Below are 22,435 nucleotides of genomic sequence, written 5' to 3'. Positions count from 1 at the left end.
AGCACGAGTTACATAATGGATGGAAATGCCCTACTACAGACACAAGTTTCCATCCCAGAAACATTTGGTGAGCTGGCTGAAAGTTTGTTCGCACAACTTCCTAAAGTACGACGGATAGACTTCGTGACTGATACTTACAGAGACATGTCGATCAAAGAAGCAGAGAGAGAACACAGAGGAGCATCGTCAACGCACTTAATCAAGAGTCCGCTTATGAAGATCCCACGTGACTGGAAGAAGTTTCTGCATAACTCAAAGAATAAAACACAACTTACCAAACTGCTTCTGCTGGAATGGAAAACGCCAAAGTACTCTGCAAAACTGGTCGAAAGAAGAATCCTGTTTGTCTGTGAGAGAGACTGCACATCCATCACAAGCTCAGATGGTAAAACTACTGAATCAGAAGATGTGGAGGAGCTACATTCGACTCAAGAATAAGCAGACACAAGGATGATTCTGCACTGCCTACATGTGGCTTCAAATTCCTCATCTGAGTCCACAATTGTAATTAGATCACCAGACACAGATGTATTCTTGTTGCTGCTGAAATTTGCGCAAGATATTCAACAGCGAGTGTTATTTGACACAGGAGTCGGCAACAAACGACGGATGATTGACGTTCATCGTGTAATCGCAGAAGCTGGAAAAGATATCTGTTCAGCACTACCAGCATTGCATGCATTTTCTGGGTGCGACACGAGTTCATTCGTACGAAAGGGGAAGCTGCTTCCTTTTGAAGACTCTTAAAGATCATCCGGATTTCTTGGCTACGTTCCTCTCATTAGGAAGTTCACCTGATGTGACTGATACTCTTTATCAGACGTTAGAGCACTTCACGTTTGTTGTACAAGAAGAAGTCAACATCATCTGACATCAACAAGCTACGTACCGAGCAGTTCTTGGAGAGGTTCAAGCCAAAATCTGGATCATTGTTGACTTGAGCATACTACCTCCATACCGGGCATCACTGCAGATGCACAGAGGGATAATTACCAAGCACTGGTCTGGTGCAGGGCAGACCAGGCTATGCCAGATGTACCAACGCCAGATGGGCACGGTTGGTGCATAGTAGATGGCGAATTTCCAGTGGACGGAGGGAGATTTGATGCTGAAAGAGCTTGTGGATTTGTACGATGAACCGGAAGATGAGGATGAAGAGGACCTTCCAGAAGTTGAGAGTTTTGAAGATGTCATTTTTGAAGATACAGAGGAATAATTTTCCATGTTTGCCTTCGTGCTAGTCCGTTATTATATAGCCAGTACATTGGAACTTATAGAGACCACTGCCACGAGTTTCACCACATGAACGGTTATTAGTTGTTAGACTCCACTGTACCATTTGCAAATATACCAATGTCACAAGTTTAAACTTGTTCTTGATAGCTTTAGAGAACCTGGACAACATATATATTGGTGGATTTATTGTTTATCAAGATATGCTTCAATAATCCTTGATGTTTGTCCACTAATGCTGAGATTTACTTATTGGAAACGAATATTGGCACATGCAAAATAAAACGTATCATTTCAATTTAAAGCGATGGTTAATTGATAATATGACAAGTGATTGATATTCATATCCGTGTGATAATGAGAGCATCTGAATTAATTCTGCTTAGTAATAATCAACATGTCGGAGATGATTTGAGAAAAATGCTCAAAAATATCATTTTCTGTTATGACGTCACTGTGACGTCATTGATCTTTGAGTCAATTAAATTTTCTTCATGGTTTTATAAAGAACAGCTTTTCTAAATATAGCAAGGTGAAATTCAGCAGGATTCACTCAAAAGTACACAAGAAAATAGCAAAATACCCCACCCCCCATTCCTAAAATTATCAAAATTGCGTCAGCAAGGTACAGTTAACATAGCCTATACTTTTATTCCACCAAAATTCTGTTTGCAGACAAGCAGATTTCAAAAAGACATATAACAGGCTATTCAAAAATGATAGTCTGCAAAAATCCCCAAAGGGGGGGGGGATGGTTTCGACTATTGGCCCATGGTCTACTCCCTTAATTTGTAAAACGCAATTTAGCCCCAACTTATTATCTTGCCAAAACGAAGTTTTTGCAAGATATGTTAGTCAGCTTGTATGTTTGTTTTTTTTTTTGTTGTTTGTTTGTCTGTAATCACGTATAAAAAATTCTGCAGAGCACAGTTATCATTGGAAATTTTTGTAACTTCACATATCAGAGGCCTATAGAGGTCCCTTTCAGCGCACAAAATTTTGAAGGTCAAGGTCAAAGGTCAAGGTCACTTTGTCGCAAATCAGGGGAGTCGGCGAAACCCTTATTTTTTGAGTAATTTTAATTGAATCGTCTCCAAACTTTATGGGAATGTAGTATATGGTCTGGCGCTCAGCTGATTAGTTTTTGGTGGCGATTGGCCTTGACCTTCATGGTTAGCGCCTGAGGTCAAACATATTTGGTCAAATATTTGACACCAAGGTCAAATATTCAAGTTTTAGGAACCATATCGTGTTGTACCTCAAATTGAACACCTCGATGAGTGCTTTCTAGATATGTCAAGATTGAGACATTATGACGTCATTTGGTGACGTTATGAGGCAAACATATTTTTCATGGTTACTCTGTAGAACGATTCTCATCGGAACCTCTCGTAGGCAGATATTCCTCAAGGAGTCGCTCCTGGTGGATAGCAGCTCTGTTCACCTCAGTGTGACCTTAAAGAAGTCACACGTGGTCACCTTTTGGCAAGATACGGGTCACCCTGCGGGTGACCTTGGTTCATTTTTTTGTTGTTTTTATTTTTTACTTCCCCCACTATAATTCGTCCCCTAACCCCCTTTACAGTCCTTGTTCGGCTAACCTATCGTCTCCTAGCCTACTCCCAACCCCTACATTCCCTTCCCGGAGGGGAATGAGGGAGAGGTAGCGTCCTGTGTCGAGGCCCAATTCAAGCCTCAAGATGGCCTCGGAGTTCAGCGATCTTTACCCGAAGTGGGTCCAGCGGCCCACAACGAGAGCGAAGGGATGGATGGTGCGGAGGAGTACACTTCCTAATCTACCCTAACCATTAACTATTAAACTACCCCGGGGCTTTCAACAAGCGCCTCTCACTTAATCTATCGGTTCTAACAACCAGGATTCCCGTCGCCTGTGTTGGTGTCCTCACAATTTCGGGCCTTGCCCCCCAATTTTCCTTCCGTGCCCTCACACGGTCTCGTGGCTGGGACGCGTGGCTCCCTTGGCAGGCACGACCCTCTGCCGATTCTCCAGCTATGGCACTCCCGGGCACTACACTGCCTCCGAGCCTACCAGCTCCCTAAACACCGGGGAGTGCCCTCCCTGGCGACTCCCCTGAAATGCTCACGTGGCAGGCTGGCGCCCCGGGCCCCTTCCCTGGGTGCCCGTGCCCAATCCACTGCCCACGCGGCTAATGGCACCCTGGGCCCCCACATCATGTGGGCGCACCCGTGCCCACTACGCTATCCCTGCCCCCCATGGGCCCTTGGCCTACCACGGCCACGAGCCCGGTGCCCGGGGTACCCACTCAGCGATACACACCGTACGTAGCCACGCTCCCAGCCCGTCAACAGGGCTCCTGCACCCCTCCAAACAGGTTTCGAGCCTACACTCCCACCAACAGCAAAACGACCTCCATTTTTGTCAATTTGACTAACCCCCGAACTAATTACTCTGACCCCAGGGTCCCTTGGGTGGGAGTCACTCCTCCCCCCAATCACTAATCGCACCATGCATTCCACAATCACTCCATACACACAGACCCGCTGGCCTCACTCACTCATCATGTTTCCTTTCACAACTCACACATCGCTGATCACTGCCATCCTGCTTGCTAATCAGCCAACTAACTCGTGCTCCTACGTCGTCCCTTAAACTACAGCACGTTCCATTCCATCAAAGGGCGGAGGAGCTCCTTGTGAGCCAACGGCCATCCATATCTAGTGCCCAACTGTATCTGCGGACGTCCTCCTGCAGTTGGGTCACTTCTTATTAGGAGGTTGGTGGCAGGATTTGCACTCTGGCCACCGTAAAACCCTTCATTCCGCAAAACGCAAAAACGCAAAAAAAAATCTGAAAACCCACTCCATGGGAGTACCTCCTGTGCAGCTTCCCTTCGCAGGGCAGCTCACCGGATGACGGGATTGGGGCAAAGCCTTCGGGACCCCCAATCTTTGATGATAGGAGGGAAACCACGGGGTAACATCCCTGGGTCAGATTGCGGGAGAGTGTGTCGGAGTGGTGCTAAGGTGTCGTCCACCAGACGGCGGTCTCCTTGGGTTAACCTGAGGCGGTCCCTTCGGGTGGGTGCCTGGAATGTCCTATCCCTAAGAGAGGATGATCACCTGTCTCTGTTATCATCTGAGCTCAAGCGTTTGGACATCAGGATTGCAGCTCTCACTCTGAGGTTCGGAGACCGGATTGCGGCGAGATAATGGTGGGTGGTTACACCTACTATTGGTCTGGTCGCTCTGATGGTTACCATACCCAAGGAGTTGCTGTAGCTGTGTCCAATAAGCTGACCCCAACGATAATTGAGGTAACACCGGTCAACGAGCGTATTATGAGATTAAGGATTCGCCACTCCTTAGGTGTCATTTCCCTGGTCTCTGTTTATGCTCCGACTGAGGCGAGTGATCTCACCGTGAAGGATGCATTCTACGCCACACTCGAGTCTGTGGTTGATCAGTGCCCCAGACGAGATACACTTCTAGTCTTCGGGGATTTCAATGAATCAACTGGAACTGATACGGATGGTTATGAGGTGTGTGTTGGTCCCCATGGGTCAGGAACTATGAACCAAAATAGCACTAAGTTCCTTGACTTTGCAAGAAGTCATGGACTTAGGGTGGCTGGTTCATGGTTTCAGCGCCCACAAGCTCATCGCTGGACTTGGTATTTCAACGCTGGTGGTGTGGCAAAGGAGATTGACCATGTCTTCATTGATAGTCGTTGGAGGATGATCCAGAACTGCAGGGTCTACCGGACTGCTCAGTTCCTCAATACTGACCACAGGCTTGTTGTAGCAACTCTAAAGCTGCACCTTAAATCCTGGAGAATGGTACCATCCCAGCCTAGACTGGATGTTGCCAAGCTCAGGGATGAGAGAGTAGCTGAGGAGTTTGTGAACAGGCTGAGTGGACACTTGGGTGGTCTGGATGCTTTGGGGGGTCCTGAAGAGTTGTGGAGCGCCTTCAAGACCACCGTCCTTGATGTTGCCGGTGGATGCCTTGGAGCTCACCGCAGGGCAAAGAAGAATTTTGTCTCTCAAGGGACACTGGATACCATTGACCAGAGTCGCAGGGCCAGGCTAAATGGCAGAGCTGAGCTGTTCAGGGAGCTGAGGCGTAAAACTGTACGTGCACTGAGGGTGGACAAGGAGGCCTATGTGCGAGGAATCTGTGAGGGGGTAGAGCATCACCTGTGGACAGGTGATTCTCGTCCCGCTTACAGGGGAATTCGCGCATTACGTTCATCCAAGCCCATCCCTCGGAGCACTGCAGTTCAAGCAGAGAGTGGTAGGCTCTTGACAGAGGAGTCTGAAGTGAAGGCCCGCTGGGCCGGTTACTTTGAGCGGTTGTACCAGGCTGATCCCCCAACTGTCTAGTTGGACGTCAAGGGTGTTACAATCCCTGTTGCTGACCCTCGAATCAACTGTGGTCCACGTTCGCTTGTGGAAACACGGGCTGCGGTGAACCAGTTGAAACGGGGCAAAGCTCCAGGGATCTGTGGCATCCATGCCGAACTTCTCAAGGCTGGTGGAAATGCTGCACTCGTGTCGTTGCATGCAGTTTTGTGCTCTGCCTGGAACACAGGCATCATCCCAACTGACTGGAAGAGGGGCCTTGTTGTCCCTCTCTGGAAAGGGAAGGGTGATCGCCAAGACTGCAACAACTACCGAGGGGTGACGCTGCTCTCAGTGCCGGTCAAGGTCTTTGCTCGAATAATTCTTCATAGGGTTCGCCACCACCTGCTTGAGCACCAGCGTCCAGAGCAGTCAGGCTTTACACCAAAGAGGTCAACGATTGACCGTATCCTTGCACTTCGTGTCCTCACCGAACGCAGACGAGAGTTTCGGCAGGGGCTGCTTGCAGCCTATGTTGATCTCTGTAAAGCGTTCGATTCAGTGAATCAGGATGTCCTCTGGAGGATTCTTGCTCTTCGTGGGGTGCCACCAAAACTGATTGATCTGATGTCTGAACTCTACTCTGGTACTGAGAGTGCTGTGAGATGTGGTGGTACCATCTCTGACTTATTTCCAGTTGTTACTGGAGTTCGTCAGGGATGTGTACTTGCCCCCACACTTTTCAGCACTTGTATGGACTGGATTCTAGGGAGGATGTCGGAGAGATCAAGTTGCGGTGCATCGTTTGGGAATGTCAAGATCTCGGACCTTGATTTTGCAGATGATGCAGTCATCTTTGCGGAGACTTTAGACATCCTCTTGGGGGCCCTCGAGGTGCTGAATGAGGAGTCGGAGCCGTTGGGATTACGGGTGTCTTGGGTCAAAACTAAGATCCAGTCTTTCGGTGACATCTTGGATGGTGCTGTCCTGTCTGTGTCTGTTTGTGGTGAGGATGTTGAGGTCGTGGAGAGATTCACTTACCTTGGCAGTGATATTCATGTCTCTGCTGGCTGCGAGTCAGAGGTCAATAGACGTCTGGGTCGGGCCTGGGGAGTCATGGATTCACTGGATCATGGGGTGTGGCGCTGCCGGTACCTGTGCGGGAGGACGAAAGGCCGAGTCTTCAGGTCCTTGGTACTTCCAGTCTTGCTCTATGGGTGTGAGACTTGGACTCTGACCAAGGATCTGAGACGGAGACTTAATTCCTTTGGTACCAGGTCTCTTCGGAGAATCCTTGGCTATCGCTGGTCGGATTTTGTGTCCAACGAGCGGTTGCTGAGAGAGACTCGGATGAGATTTGTTACCTGCATAGTCCGTGAGCGTCAGTTGCGGCTGTATGGACATGTGACTTGTTTTCCTGACGCTGATCCTGCTCACCAGATTCTCTCAGCGAGGGAGTCTCATGAGTGGAGGAGGCCAGTGGAGGAGGCCAGGACCAGCGCGGCAACTCGCAACCTGCGCACCAGCGCGGCAATTCACAGCCGCACACCTTTGGCGTGACGTCATGGCAGCTGTTCGCATCCCTCGTCCCTGTTGGACGGCACCATCCGGCAGGGATTCACCCTCCTGCCGGATTCCAACCATACACGATCGTGCCAATTGCCCACCCGCGCAGGATAGGGTTGCTCACCAAATTCGACCTACCTAAGTACCTCCGCGAGTGGTCGACCGGGTGATCGTACCTCGCCGCAGGTCGACTTCAGACACGAACCGCTTAAGCGGCTCGTTCCGTGCTGCAGGGATAACCGAGCGGAGTTATCATCGACCTCGACGGTTCAGATTGGTTACCGGGTGTTTTAAACCCACTATCAATCCCTTACATGATACAAGATGGAGCTTTCAATAAAGGAAAAGATGAAGCGAAACGGGAAAACAGTTCAACAAACAAGCACTTTATTATACACACACAGACAAGCACGTATTCACAGCCATACAGTAATGCACATAATAAAGCAAGGACACAATGCAGAGCGACAACTGAAAATAATTATTCTTTACGAGCACTTAAACTGTTTTACTTATGAAGACTGGCGCCACGAACACACATACAAAACCCCGAAAAGAAAATGGTCACCCCTTTGGGCCGTCGAGTCCTCCTCCCACGACAGTCGGCGTGGTCACGCCTGGCCCCGACTCCTCTCCCGGTCTGCGAGCTCTCTCCGGCGTGGTGCACCGAGCTCGTGCCGCGCGTAGCTCGCGTCGTCTGCCCGACAGCTCGGATGGGATTTTGGGGAAACGGACGGGTTTGTTTGGAGCTATTTTCCGCGCTCGCGCACGGGGTCCCAGGGCTCGCGCGAGGATCAAAGGAGCAAGGCAGGAACAACAAGCTCGCGACCCGAACCAGAAGACCAACGTGAAGACCAACACGAAGACCAAACCGAACCCTTCTCGTCCGCCCCTTTTGTAGCGCGGGGCTCCGCCCTTTACCCCGCCCCGTTTCTGGCTCCACCTTCCTTCTGGAAGCCTCCCAAAAAGGGGCGTGCCCTCTCGTTCCCCCCTCCCCGCACCGTGCGGGGGGGCGAGGAAAGTCAGTCTTGGCTCGGGGCCAGCGAATTATTCACCCAAAATCAGGCTCCCACCTTTTTTTTTACCTTTGACCTCCGGCTCAAATCGCCCCTCCCCCATGCCAAAGCGCGGGAAAAACAGAAGGGAAAATCCCACAGGCGTTGTTGGTTTTTGTTCTTGTACCAAATTAACAATAGCCAAAGAAAAACGGCTAACTGAAACGTCGCAGCCCGAATGGATCACATATATTCCCTCTATACAACGGGTTTGGGCTAACTACACATGAACTTTCCGATATATCTCACCTGAGGACCCTTTATGGTGTAATGCGAATTTCCACAACCGTAACTATATATACATATATATATATATATACATATATATATATATACATATATATATATATATATACATATATATATATATATATATATATATATATATATATATATATATATATATATATTCATACGAGGTCAGTCTAAAAAATAACGGGACTGAGCCTGCTGTGTGCTCCACTTACACAACTTGAATGAACAGGTTGCGTCACAGTCTTTCGCAACATTCCAGCAAAGCTATACACACACACACACACACACACACACACACACACACACACACACACACACACACACACACACACACACACACACACACACACACACACACACACACACACACACACACACACACACACACACACACACACACACACACACACACACACGATTGGTGTTGGTTGACTGCGCTCATTGTGATTTTTTTTTTTACAGGTCGTGCTTTTCACGTTGTCGAGTCAGAGTCGTCGCGCTACGAGTCTTGAGCAGAGAGCCAATCTGAAGTTTCTTGCCAAGCTTGACAAAACACCTTCCGAATCTTTCACAATGCTGCAGCAAGTCTACAGGGAAGAAACGACGTCACGTCCACGTGCATTTGAATGGCACAAGAGATTCAAAGAGGGACGGCAGGAGGTTGAAGACGATCCACGGTCTGGAAGACCTTCAACTCGCAGAACGGCGGACAACATCGAGCGTGTGAAGCAAATGGTGCGCGCAGATCGTCGACTCACGGTGCGGATCAACAAGGACACTGAAAATCTCGAAATGCGCAAGGTGTGCGCAAAGATGGTCCCCAAGCTGTTGTCCGAGGACCAGAAACAGCAGAGTGACTGTCTGTCAAGACATTATCGAGCACCTCGAGGATGATCCAGACCTGCTCAGGAGAGTCAATACTGGCGATGAATCATGGATATTCTAATACGACCCTGAGACCAAACGGCAGAGTCGTCAGTGGAAAAGTCCGGCATCACCAAGATCAAAGAAAGCAAGGATGTCAAAGTCGAAGGTCAAGGTGATGCTCACCGTGTTTTTTGACATCAAGGGCATCGTCTACTTCGAGTTTCTACCACAGGGTCAAACAGTGAATCAATACGTGTGCAAGGAGATCCTCCGGCACCTTATGAGATCAGTCTGGGACAAGAGGAGGGATCTGTGGGATAACAACGCCTGGGTGCTCCACTATGACAATGCCCCTGCTCACAGTGCCATGAGCATCCAACAGTTTCTGGCAGAGGAACGTGCCAACTCTGGAGCAACCCCCGTATTCGCCAGACTTGGCCCCTTGTGATTTTTCCTGTTCCCTAAGCTCAAGGGGGTGATCAAGGGGACCCGATTTCCTGATGTGGCGGCCATCAAAAGTGCCGTGATGACGGAGCTCCGGAGGATTCCAGAAGAAGCCTTCCGGGGGTGCATCGAAGCATGGAATAAGAGGATGGACAAGTGTGTGAGATTGCTATTTTGAGGGGACAAGCTGTGATTTCAATATATTTTTTTGGAATAAAATTTCTGTGAAGTCAGTCCCGTTACTTTTTAGACGGACCTCGTGTATGTGTGTATATATATATATATATATATATATATATATATATATATATATATATATATATATATATATATATATATATATATATATATATATATATATATATATATATATATATATATATATATATATATATATATATATATATATATATATAGTTACGTGGAAGTGTGAGGGGATCCACAGCGAGATTGTGGGAAGTCGAGTGTGGTCCATGTTATTTGAGTCAGTTTGATGACTATGTAACAGGGACCTGTCAGAGCAAGTTGTTTTGTTACACATGATGCTGGGGCAGTAGCATATGTAATTTATAGACAGGATAGTCATGATTAAAAATATATATCTTTAAAAAAAGTATCCGTAACACCTCGCTTATGGGTGGACCAGGTAAGGACTTCCCATCGCAAAAGAGCACACTTGTCACACACTTCACAAAGGCTGTCACTATCTGTCTGGCTAGTGTGTGCCAGCCTCGGTGGCATAATGCGCTACGGGGCCTGGAAGCAAGTAATGGATTTGCTTATTGGGGTCGCCCCATGGGTGGGACGGCCTGGAAGAGGACTTCTCCCAGAATGACCAGAGAAGTAGGAGAGAAGGACTGGAGTGTGAAGGAGAGAAGGACTGGAGTGTGAAGGAGGAGAGAAAGAAGAAGGGCCTTGAGAAGAGAGAACGGAAACACCAGAGCTCCCAGCGTGCAGAATGAGGATGAAGAAGAGGTGCCAATGAGAGGGTCTCAAGGGCTGGTTCTGGGCAGATGTCCCAAAGGATTGGAACCTTTTGAGGAAAAGAAGATCGCCCCCTCATGCTTTACATTTCACTTCGTGGCTGGCTTCCATCACGGACTACATCATTGCCTTCCACCCTGCACATCGCACCAAAAGAAAGTCCTCGCCTGCAATTTTAATGCTTGTAGAAGTTTAATTTGTGGTGCCTCGTGTGGGTTAGGTTTGTATTTATTTCCTTGTAGGTAAGTTTTTGTGTTCCCTTCTCCCTTTTTGTGTCTGTTGATATGCAACGTTTGTTCCAAACGGCTGATTCCATCTACCTTTCCCCCCATATTCCTTACAAATAAACCCTTTCTCTACACCTGCCTCCCGTGCGTGTGCCATAAATTTCGGCTCATTTGGGTGACCATTGGGAATGGTAAAGATTAATCAAGAACTGAACGCAGTGGGTCAGAAACCGATCGGCAGTTTCCTCGGACAAAGGATCCCGGCGCACACGGCCCATCTGACGCGACAATATATTGCACGTAGCATGGTCAGAATCAGAAATATTTCATAAAATCAGGAGTGAAGGAAATCAGCGGAGAAGAGAAGTAAAATTGAGGATCGGGTCAAGTAGTATCCCCATTTAAAATAATACGATTTAAAAACAAAACAAAATTCAATCGAGTCCGTGACACCTCAATGGGCCAGTGTTGTGTTTAAAAAGAGAAAAATTAAAAAAAAAATTAAAAAAAAAACACACCTTTCAATATCAGCTTCAGGTATTCCTTGGAAGTGCAGCAAAGAATCGTTTGATTTTGACGTGTCCACAGCACTTGAAGGGTAAACATCTCCGGTATCTATGGACCGTGAAAACGAATTTTCCCCGCCCTGAGAGGCGAAACACCTCATAATTGACCAATTAAATGGGCAATGAGACAGGAAGTCATCTTGTAACACTTTTATATACACATTTTCAGAGTAAAACAAATCTAATCCCTTGGTTAAAATTAGTTACAGATATTACTTGTACAGAGTTATTCTTCCACTACCCCCACCAACTCCTCCTCCTCCTCCTCCAAAACTCCCCCCCCCCGCCCCCACAAACACTAAAAAGTTGCCTGACACCCCAGTACAGAACTCCAGTAATAGGCTGCGAGTGTACACAGAATTATTTACGAGTTAAAGTCCGATTCACAGAAATGTCTTATGATACAATTACCTAGCTCATGAAAACGTTATTAAACCAGAGTACAGGAAGTACCGACCATTATCCAGTTTAAGGTCAGGATAGCACAGCCAGTCAGCACAAAGGAAAACCACATACATGCTCCATGTACCTCAAGCACAACTTCCAGGGTACTAGGCAGAAGAGCGTTGGAATTCGCAAGGTCTTTGCAAGTAAGAGTTGTGAGGGAAGGTTTGGGAGACGGTGTTACTGGACTCAAAGTGGATGCCAGACGTGAAAGTTTGTCCAGATGACACGCAATGCCACTCGGGTCCAAATCAACACCCCAGCATCGTCGCAGTCCCGGTGGCAAAGCCTGTGTGCTCTGAGCCAGCAGCTTGGACTTCACCTGTTGTACACAAGATAACAAGTAAAAGTCTGGTCATATCGACAGTCAAGATAAGAATCTATTCTCAGCCCAAATGTGCTCTTCATTAGAACTACCTGCCAAACTTATGAGATGTTTCGTGACTTCCTCCAGTCTCTCACACATTTAATTTGTAATAATTGTATAACAAAAAAAAAAAAATAGGACCACTGGACCTGCAGCTTAGCTGCACCTTGTCCTAATGTTGTAACCCAAGCTTGGTAGCATTCTGACTGGTGGGTCTGGAGAAAAAGATTTTTCAAGGAATTTACCAAGTCCACCATTTTGACCAACTTAAAGTCACATGACCAGAACAGGCTTTGCAATCCCCGTTTTACCAATCAGGAGCGGAACGTTGCTGCCAAATTTCAGCCGGATCGGCACAGCGGTTTGGCCAGAGAAGTCGAAATAGGAGACGGACAGACGGACTGTGAACGATGACAATACCTGAGCTGGAATTCAAATTCCAGATAAGCTAATAAAAGTTGGACATGGAGACAGTACAACTCACCTGTGCAGCCTGCGACCGTGTCGCACATGTGACTCCATTCTGCGATTTTGCCCAATCAGGAGTTCGACCCGTGCTCTGCAGAAATGCGTGTACTGCATGCACGTACTCACCACCATCAAAAACATCACCACAATGTGCTTGTACAGATGCACGTCATGTGATTTGGAGACAAAATATTAAATAAATAAATAAATAAAAACTCCAGCTATTACTATTGGGTCATACACCCAATACATACATACATCAAAAGCCATCCTCACCGAAAGCTTCTCTCTCATTCCTGGCCAACATGGACAGAGGTGACGGCTGCTCCACATGATTGTCTTTCACCATCAAGGAACTATTTTCCAGATCTTGACAAGGATCTAGCCAAGGATCTAACCGTGGTATGGACGTAAAGGTCTCTCGTCTGTGGATGGGGAAAATACACTTTTCTCTCAAGAAACTCCAACATTCCAAGAAAAACTCTCCGCATCACACCCACCCTCGGGAATGTGGTTCGATGATCTTAAGGGGGTTGGTGCACGTTGATGGTGGGGAAGGAGGGCTAGTGGCAGAAGAGCTTGAGGAACAGAACACATTTGTACATGGCAGAATGTAAAAGAAAAAAAATTACAATTCCACAAACAGATGAGCTGAAAGGAGATTGAACTTTCATGACAACGAAATAAACCCACACACCTCATGGCAGTAAAAGAGGCTGGAGTTGGCTTTGCAAATGATGATGCTAGACCGAGTGCAGACGAGCGCTGGCGGGTGATGCTGTTGGTCATGTCGGCCGGAAGGCGCCATACAAACAAACAACTAAATGGGAGGCACAAAAGTAGCAATTTACATTTCTTCAGTTAATCAATCTAGTAATTAAAAGGTTCATCAAACAGGTAAGGTGGCTTTTAGTCCCCCTTTCTGGTAGTCAACTCCAAAATATTGATGGCTTGCTCATGGACTAATAGACTTAAGACTTGGTTCAGGTGACCTGACATATTTGTCTTAGTGTTTCCCCCCCAAGTAATGGCTCCTCCGATTTGATAGGCCTGAACTAAGCATCGGCAGTGGAGTTGCGTGCACTTTACATCAACTAGCAGAAGAATACCCACCCTTTGGCCAATCTTGTTCCAAGCATGCAACACGTTTTTCTGGCGCATATTATTTGGGTGGTGTATAGGCAGCAAAAAAAAAAGTAATAATAATAATAATAATAATAATAATCACAATAACCCAGGTAACATGCATGAAGCAAAACAGACCTACTGCTTATAATTCAAAATACCTAACTGCACCGGAAAACGTGGGGACAAGAATACTGTGGGAGTTGTTGCACGACAAACAAACACACCGGTCCATGAATTATAGCAAGGACAAGCCGGGAGGTGACGATGGTTCGCGGGCATTATTGAACAATGCCACGATAGGTACAATTGAATTGGTGGAAGCTTTTGAGGAAGTATACCGTAAAAATCTATCCCTTCCGTCAAAATTGACCAAATCAAATCAGATTTTTTATATGTTTTACTTATGGACATTACGCACAGCTTCAAGGAAATGAAATTGCGAGAAAAAAAATATATAAAAAATAAATTAAAAGTTCAAGTGGGCGTGGCTCTGCCCACAAGGGGCGTGAGCCGCCCCTCATACAAAAAGACAACTCCACCATGATATCTAGCTTGTGTCCAAGTTTCATCAAGATCACATCAAACGTCATGAAGCTATGCTCTGGAGAGTCACAGACAGACAGACAGACAGACAGAGACACAACGAAAATATTGGTCACTGCTGGCGCCCGTGAACCAACTGCTGGCACCCACGAACCAATAACTCAATTTCTTACTGCCCCTGTACTCACCTTTCACCTCCCAACCACCAGGAGTACCCCTGGCTTTGACTGTCCGTTCCCACCTCTTGTTCATCTGTGTGTTGTACCATCCCAACAGTGACTATTCCATCTACATAGATCTCTCTCAGACAACATGGACAAACTTTTAACCACTCATCCCAACTCTCTCTTCCTCACATGTGGTGATTTCAATTGTCACCATGCAACTTGGCTGGGTGTTGGTATCTTTCTCACCAGCCATGGCACTTCAGCAAAGGACTTATGTGACTTTATGGGACCGATTTAGTCTGTAAACTTTCCAACCTGGATTTCTTCAAATGGCAAATCCTCCCTTCTGGATTGGGTGATGACAAACTTCCCCACAAATCTCTCCGGTCCTTCCTCCGCTCCAATTGGGTCATCTGATATACTTGTGAAAGTCAACATCTCTCCGGCTATTCTCAGAGAGCTGCCTCAACACCGGCGAGTTTGGCATTTCGCTCATTCAGATTGGCAAGGTCTGCAAGCAGCAATCTCTCTTCAGGAGTGGTCTCCAATATCAACTGCCCCAATATTAACCCAGCCTGGGAATTCTTCAACAGAATCCTGCTCTCTCATGCAAAGATTCATCTCATATTCAATTATTCGACCCCCTTTCCCACCCATGGTACACTGAATCCTTTGGTGAGGCAGTTGCTCTGAAACAACTTGCCTTCTCTTCCTGGAAGGCTAATCTGACCGAAGGCAATCCCAATGCTTTCCAAACTGCTCATCTCGTCCACATGTTCCCCCATATTCATTGCAAATAAACCCTTTAAAAGGGTAAGAAAATGTGTTCGAGCCATCTGCCTCCTGTATGAGTGACATCAATTTCTGCTTATTTGGGTGACCTTGGGGGTGGGGGGGGGGACGATAAAGAATAAAAATTGAATGCAGTGCAATAGAAGAGAGAAACGATTTGGCTGCTTGCTGGAATAAAGGATCCCGCTGCTGAGGCATATCATGTTCGTGAGCCTCAGATGTGACAAATATATATATAAACATAATCACATTTACAGTAAAAGGCAATCACTTGACTGTACATATAATTTAAAGTACATGGAAAGGAATGAGTACACAAACAACAACCACACCCCATTCAAGTTGACCGAGAGCGAGCCACGCCACGAGACCCATGCTCACGGCGAACAGTGCTCGCCAGGTAACAGTCAGTGCCCGAATGGAGTAACATGTTGCTTTGAAACTCACAAAAAGAAACGTGCTATCATGTACTGACGCTCATTTCTATCACGCACACTTGAAAAAATACTGCAATTACTTCATTTCATGAGACAGGAAAACATCGAGTTCATTTGAGTTGACAGACAAACTCAGCTCAGAAATTTAACTCACCCAGTTTGAGTTTGAGAACTCTGTTCAGGTACAGCATACACCTAGTTAGCATTCCTCGATCAATGCCCTGTTGATCCAGTAATAAAAAATCTAGCTTTTTAATGGCATCGAATCCTGACCCTGGACGATTTAGACAAAAACTGAGTGGTTTGCATAAAAGGGCAACACCAAACCTGATGCACGTACCTGTCTCCTGATGCTGAGATCAGATGCCTTCCATCATCACTGAATTTCATGCTCTTCACAATTTCTGAAACAAGGAAAGGTGAGTGTCAAGGGGGGGGGGGGGTGAAGCGGGTTATGACAGCAATATAGGACGGACCTAATACTCACTGGGATTGGCAAAGGGAGTAGATACTTGAATTAAAGGGGCACCCTGCTCACCTGAGTGACCACAAGCAGAAGCGATGCATTCGCCCGAGTGGAAGTCAAAAATAGACAGGAACTTGTCCGTGCAACTGGTGACAACAAAAGTACCTGATGGGTCCAGTTGGACCTGAAAGGGACAAGAGATACACCAGTCCCTTCACAATCGTAAGTGCTGAAACTTCATTGACATTACATTCAAGAATACACACACCCTATGAGAAGGTGAGAAAGCTGGTCTACGTACCTTTATGAGACTCCCATCGTCACCCTGAGCTCCCTTGTAGGCCTTTTTCTGCTTCCCACTTTCCACACTAAACATCCTGTCAATTTCAAAACATTAACGTTTAAAATCCCGAAAGAATGAATCATGCTGCAGGTTCGGACTTTAAAAAATAAATATAGAAACCTTATCAACCAAGATAAAGTGCAATCACAATTTAAACTAAAGCTTTACCACATTATTCGGCCTTTGTAACCGGACACATACCATTTGTGAACTATAAATATGAACTCTTAGTTGCTGTCGCATGCCCCCACAATCATCATGTACAGGTAAGCGTTTATTTTGAAGAATATGGGGCAGCAGGGATACAGGTTAGGGTTTACTCTGCAGTTTGTGGGGTGGGGATACAGGTAAGGATTGGCTGACAGGAAGGCCGAAGAGGTGCAGGAGGCTCGAGTGTGAAGAAGCGCACAGAGAGCTTAATAGTCTCGAAGCAGTCTAGCCTGGGTTTGAATCCCGACCCAGCAATAAACTGATGAATCACCAAAATTGCTGTTTTATTGATGACAATGTGTGCAGCCTCTCGGATAGATGTTAAACGAACGTCCCATCTGCCAGCATTCGTTGGTAGATGTTAAAGATCCCATAGTGTCCTTTGCGAAGAGTAGACGAGCTGTCGCCAGCACAATGAACAAATTACAAACTCCTACTCCTGAGCTAATCAGCAGAGGGGCATTGCATCAGCAGCACAGCCACTCCCTTAGCCAACAATGCTACAGGTTTACACAGATATGATTCAACTCTGAAGTTCAATCTCAGGAATAGAATGACAAATTTCAATTTGAGTCGTTTGTTTGTTTGTCCCTTAAACAAGTGCAAAGATATTTGTTCTCACTGGATCAATTAAAGGCTAAGTTGGTGAAGGTGTTGAGTTTGGGATCGCACGCTTCTTCAGCATGCAGTTGACGTGTGGCACCTTCAGATTGTGGATTCCAAATCCCTTCACAATAATCAGTAAGAAATCATAGTAACTGCAATACTACATGTTACATCATATAAAAGCAAAGCCAAACATGGGTACAACCTTTAGGCTCATTCCGTGTCATTTCAGCCGGGGGTTGCGGTGACCCCTTCAGATTTTTCTGAAAAAATTCTCAAAGCAACCTTAACATATATGAGGAAGGTTTGCCAAGTTATAGCTCAAAATTCCAAGTAGTGTCCGAGATATGGCCCTTCAAACACCCTAGGGGTGTTTCAAATCTGGCAGTCGTTTTTTTTGGCATGGCTTCCACTTCAAAAGCACACCTATTGCTTTTATTCTACATCTTTCATCGAACATGTTTTTTTAAATAGTGGGCCTTTTTAAAAATCGTTTAAAAATAGAAGAGATTGAGAACAACTCTTGAATTTTCTACCACAGTTTACCTATGTATGTGTCTTTAGGTGACAAAAATTTAAAAGAGCTGTGTAACTGTTAACATGGTGAACACTTGGGGTAAAACCGGGGTAAATGTCAGTGTCGTTGAGTCTGGAGCAAAGTTCAGACACCTATAGCACCCAAGATTTTGCTCCAAAAGGTTTCAGTTTTCTTGTGCAAATGATGCAGTCACTAGATTATGTAAATCAGGCAACAAAATTATTCATGATGAATAAACTGACTGTTTATTCTGACTGTATATACACACATATAATAAACTGACTGTAAATCAGGCAGCAATTTGAAAACTCAAATTTTTTTGACTGCATGTTACAAATCACTACTTTTGAGAGTACTTATTTTTAAAAGTATTTTAAGTAGAACATTTTTGATGTCAGATTCTGAAAGCCTCACTAATAGACACCATTTTTGTGAATTTTCAGAACTCTTTGTCAAACTCTGGAATTTAGAGCCCTCCAAAAATGCTTTAGATACAAATCTGCAACTCGCGACTGCCAGAATTGAAACACCCCTAGGGTGTTTGTAGGGCCATATCTTGGACACTACTTGAAATTTTGAGCTATAACTTGGCAAACCTTCCTCATATATGTTAAGTTAGCTTTGAGATTTTTTTTTCAGGAAAATCTGAGGAGGTGACCATAGAATTTCATTTTTTGACTGATTGGACACGGAATGACCCTTTACCGGAATGGCAAAGTGAACATGTTAAACTCGTCGTATCGTTTGGTTAAAACTCGTGGGAGCAGAACGTTGCACCTGTTACAGTCATCATGCGCTCAAATGTGTCGGTTTGCTATTCATTTCGATGAGATGACCTTGTATTCAATTGTACACCTATCACCCACTTCGGATTATTTGTGGGGGAAAGTAATCTTTCCTAATGCGTAGTACCGAATGTTAATCAGTGGCTTCGACGTGTCCTGGCAAATTACAATTTTGTTGCAAATTACTTTTTCTCTACTCTAGACTTCTTATCCGATGCAGAATGAAATGGCAAGTGGGTTTTGACCTGCTTCATGCTCCCACCTGAATCCTAAAGCCGATAGCACTGGGATCCTCGGTTCAAATGCCATATTATCCAGTCTACTCATGCCCTTGTAATTCATGAAAATGTACATATGACTTGTGTTTAACCTCCTCCATAGACCTATGTTAGAAAAAGCAGCTAAGGTGCCCCAATCCATTGATCATATGTGATAATGGTGTTTTTTTTCAAAAAAAAAATATATATATATATATATATATATATATATATATATATATATATATATATATATATACTTAGCAATTTCTTTCAGTGTCATTCCTGCCTAAGGCACAAAATGACTTTTTGTACATATAGTGTACATCAAAAAATATACTGTACATCTTAAATATCGACAGTTACCAACTTGCCCAGGTTTGCTTGGATTATTCCTGGAATTTACTTCCTATCCCAGGCTCCATGATCGGCCTGTATCATGTGGAGATATCCCTCACTCCACAAACAGGTTTCCCATTAAGAATGTGTTATGTGCAACGAAAGTAGTGGAGCTCGAGTCATGCCCACTCTTGCATGGGATAATCTATATATTACTGAAACTCTCATTGTGTGTGTGTGTGTGTGTGTGTGTGTGTGTGTGTGTGTGTGTGTGTGTGTGTGTGTGTATATGTGTATATATCCGAAATACAGCCAAAACGGTACAAGATAACGCAAAAATGTTAGGGCCACCTGACTTACCATTCTCCTACGGTGTGCAGTATCAAGTTTCGTTCAAATCGGGCAACGAAAAAAATTTAAAAAAATCAATTCCCGATTCAGTGAAGTACTCTTCGGGAGAATTTGATCAATGCAAACAACCCCAGCAGTATAGTTCACTGGAGCAATCTTTTCTGTTTTTCTTGAAATGATTTATTTTAAAATCTCAAACATTTAGTATAGACAAAGAACGATTCCTTTTTAAGCATAAAATAAACATCGCCATTTTGATCAAATACTTCCATGTTCATTAATAAATAAAATTGTGTTTGGAAGATTACGCACAATAATTTAGTCACCTTTTTCTCCGTTTTTTTTTTTTTCACAGACGCGCAATATCAAGTTTCGTTCAAATTGGGCAACAAAAAATTTAAAAAAAAAAAAATATATATATATATATATATATATATCAATCCCTTAAGCGGGGTCAATTCCTGATTCAGTCAAGTTTTGGTATGACGATCCATAGAGCGCAAGGACAAACCATGGAGAATGTGTTGATACACCTTGAGAAACTGGTATTTCAGCATGGACAATTACTGTATGTGGCTCTTCACCGAGGAAAGGTGAAGGAAAATCTCAAAATATTCCTGAAGAATGGGAGATCAACCAAGAATGTTGTCATTAAAACGCATGCTTCGTTGAACGATGACTCCTGAGGTAAATGCTCAAATTTTCTTCAAGTTAAAGTTTGACCACTAAATAATATTAAAATTCTTTTTTTTTTTATTTATCCCCCCACCCCCCCCCCCCCCCCAATCGATCGCCGTCACAACGGGAACCCAACGGGTTCACGGGTCATCTAGTAAATTTAGGAAAGAATAATTCCCCTTTGACATGCACTAAAGGATGGAGCAACCTCGATGCCTTTTGCACATGGAGAACATTAGGTTTAGACTTTAGAGCAATTGCAAAATAACCAAACAAGGGTCTGCTCAATCAACAGAACACTCTGACACAAAATTTCTACCTCCACGGTACAGCGAGCACTCAGAAGTGTACAAGGCCAGCATGAACAGTGGAACTACACTTTGCAAAGTCCATCGTTGAACACAACCTGCATTTCCTTTCCTTTTACAATCAACCAGATGGTAAAAGTGACGTTACTCTGACCGCAAGCTTGCCAAAGTTAATTCATCTGCCGTAATCACACTTGCCCATTAAGAAAATGCTCAAATTGGACAATTCAGGGAAAAATTCACCTTCACGAGGAAAGCCTTCGTCGGAGCTTGGTATTGTGGTGACCAGGCTGGGGATAAAAGGCCTTTAACCTGATTATTATTGCTTTTGGGCACCACTCATCTCAAAATGATGTTCACTGGACCGATCCCCAAGAAAATTATTAAATAATTGATGTTTTATGTTGCTATTCGGTATTTGATCTATATTGCATCCTTTACATGAATGGCTCGATAACAAACATCCTTTTTTCCTACATTTAGCCATTAGAACAATTTATCAGAATAGGGTATTAAACAACAACACTTGGAAATCCCTTGAAATTATTCTGTGTAGCAATTTCCCTGGGGAGGGTGGGGGGGGGGGGGGAAATAAAAAATAAAAATAAAAAAAAAACCACCAGCAAGCAACCCAGAACACACCGTCACCAACAACCACTGATGGAGGACGAGTGCTCATCCTTGATGCAAAATAATGCATTGTTCAAAAAAAAAAAAACTCAAGAAACTACGAGTTAATGGTAATGTTGGAAGTTGGTGTAAACTAACCACCAACCACCAAAGAGGAGACAAACATGGCGGTTTCAATTGTTCACCTGACCATCCGATCCTGACAGCCCACCACAGCATACTTTCCATCAATGTCCACCGTCATGTCGTAAAGTGTGCATTTTTCCACCACGTGGTGCGTCCTGTTAAACTGTGGACCATCCGCAGTCTGAAGAAAATAAACAAACGGAACATAGGAAGGATACTTCACTCACTCACATATGAAAGGCTCAAATGCACATCTTCTGGACCAATACTCACCGCACCCTTCTACGAGTGTTTCACAAGCAGAAAAAAAAATGTCAAAAACCATCAGATCTCCTTCCTTAACCATTCCATACCCGTATAAAAACTTTAATTCTAAAACTATCTGTAGATTCACTGACAATACAGATCTGATATCCCACGTATCCCAGCAAAGCGTCACATTAATGGCCGTGATAAGCCACCGGATTGGCAACATGTTGGCGATGGAAGCATTTTGTAAAGAGTCCCACTTGTAGTTCTTTCATTTCCACTGTGGTCGATTCGAGATTTATACGAGGAGTATAAATAGGCAGTTACCCACCATCAGTGCTGCATGGAAGTAAATCGACTTGTCTCCCCCACAGCTGATCATATGCACCTGCTGTCCATTTTCTGGGGTAAGTGAATGGGGAAGTTCATTAAACTATCCCACCGAAGAGACACAAGCTTCTAGATAAGCTTATAAGCAGGCAGACCTACCAATAAGCCTCACGGCAGTGATGGAGGACGAGTGCTCGTCCAAAGTCTGCAGCAGGGCATAATTATTAGCAGCATCAAAAACGTGGATAAGGCGATCACGACTTGCTGAGGCGAGGAGGCGCAGATCTGCGGCACACCAATTGACAGTGCTCATAACAAGTGCGTGCAATCCAGGAATCGCCTGTGGTCATGGCA

General features: G+C 44.9%; 1 protein-coding gene across 7 annotated transcripts in view; it reads right to left on the bottom strand.

Annotated features, from left to right (window-relative positions):
* LOC147020473 (mitogen-activated protein kinase-binding protein 1-like) overlaps nucleotides 1–22,435 on the bottom strand; it is a 179,987-nt gene that overhangs the window by 44,308 nt on the left and 113,244 nt on the right. For all 7 annotated transcript variants that reach the window (XM_085895835.1, XM_085895833.1, XM_085895834.1 and 4 more), the window contains 11 exons: nucleotides 22,241–22,366; nucleotides 22,083–22,153; nucleotides 21,562–21,683; nucleotides 16,633–16,708; nucleotides 16,404–16,515; nucleotides 16,206–16,269; nucleotides 13,496–13,618; nucleotides 13,075–13,223; nucleotides 12,815–12,906; nucleotides 12,049–12,285; nucleotides 11,472–11,599 (listed from right to left, as the gene is read on the bottom strand). In XM_085895835.1, coding sequence (XP_085751961.1) covers nucleotides 11,472–11,599; nucleotides 12,049–12,285; nucleotides 12,815–12,906; nucleotides 13,075–13,223; nucleotides 13,496–13,618; nucleotides 16,206–16,269; nucleotides 16,404–16,515; nucleotides 16,633–16,708; nucleotides 21,562–21,683; nucleotides 22,083–22,153; nucleotides 22,241–22,366 — 1,300 coding nt within the window. The remainder of the gene's footprint in view (nucleotides 1–11,471; nucleotides 11,600–12,048; nucleotides 12,286–12,814; nucleotides 12,907–13,074; nucleotides 13,224–13,495; nucleotides 13,619–16,205; nucleotides 16,270–16,403; nucleotides 16,516–16,632; nucleotides 16,709–21,561; nucleotides 21,684–22,082; nucleotides 22,154–22,240; nucleotides 22,367–22,435) is intronic.

The sequence above is a fragment of the Eptatretus burgeri genome, chromosome 9 (genome assembly GCF_056783735.1).
Source record: "Eptatretus burgeri isolate ZD-2024b chromosome 9, Ebu_testis_v1, whole genome shotgun sequence".
NCBI classification, from domain to species: Eukaryota; Metazoa; Chordata; class Myxini; order Myxiniformes; family Myxinidae; genus Eptatretus; species Eptatretus burgeri.
The sequence above is the reverse complement of the archived record's forward strand: the minus strand, read 5'-3'. Positions and strand labels throughout refer to the sequence as shown.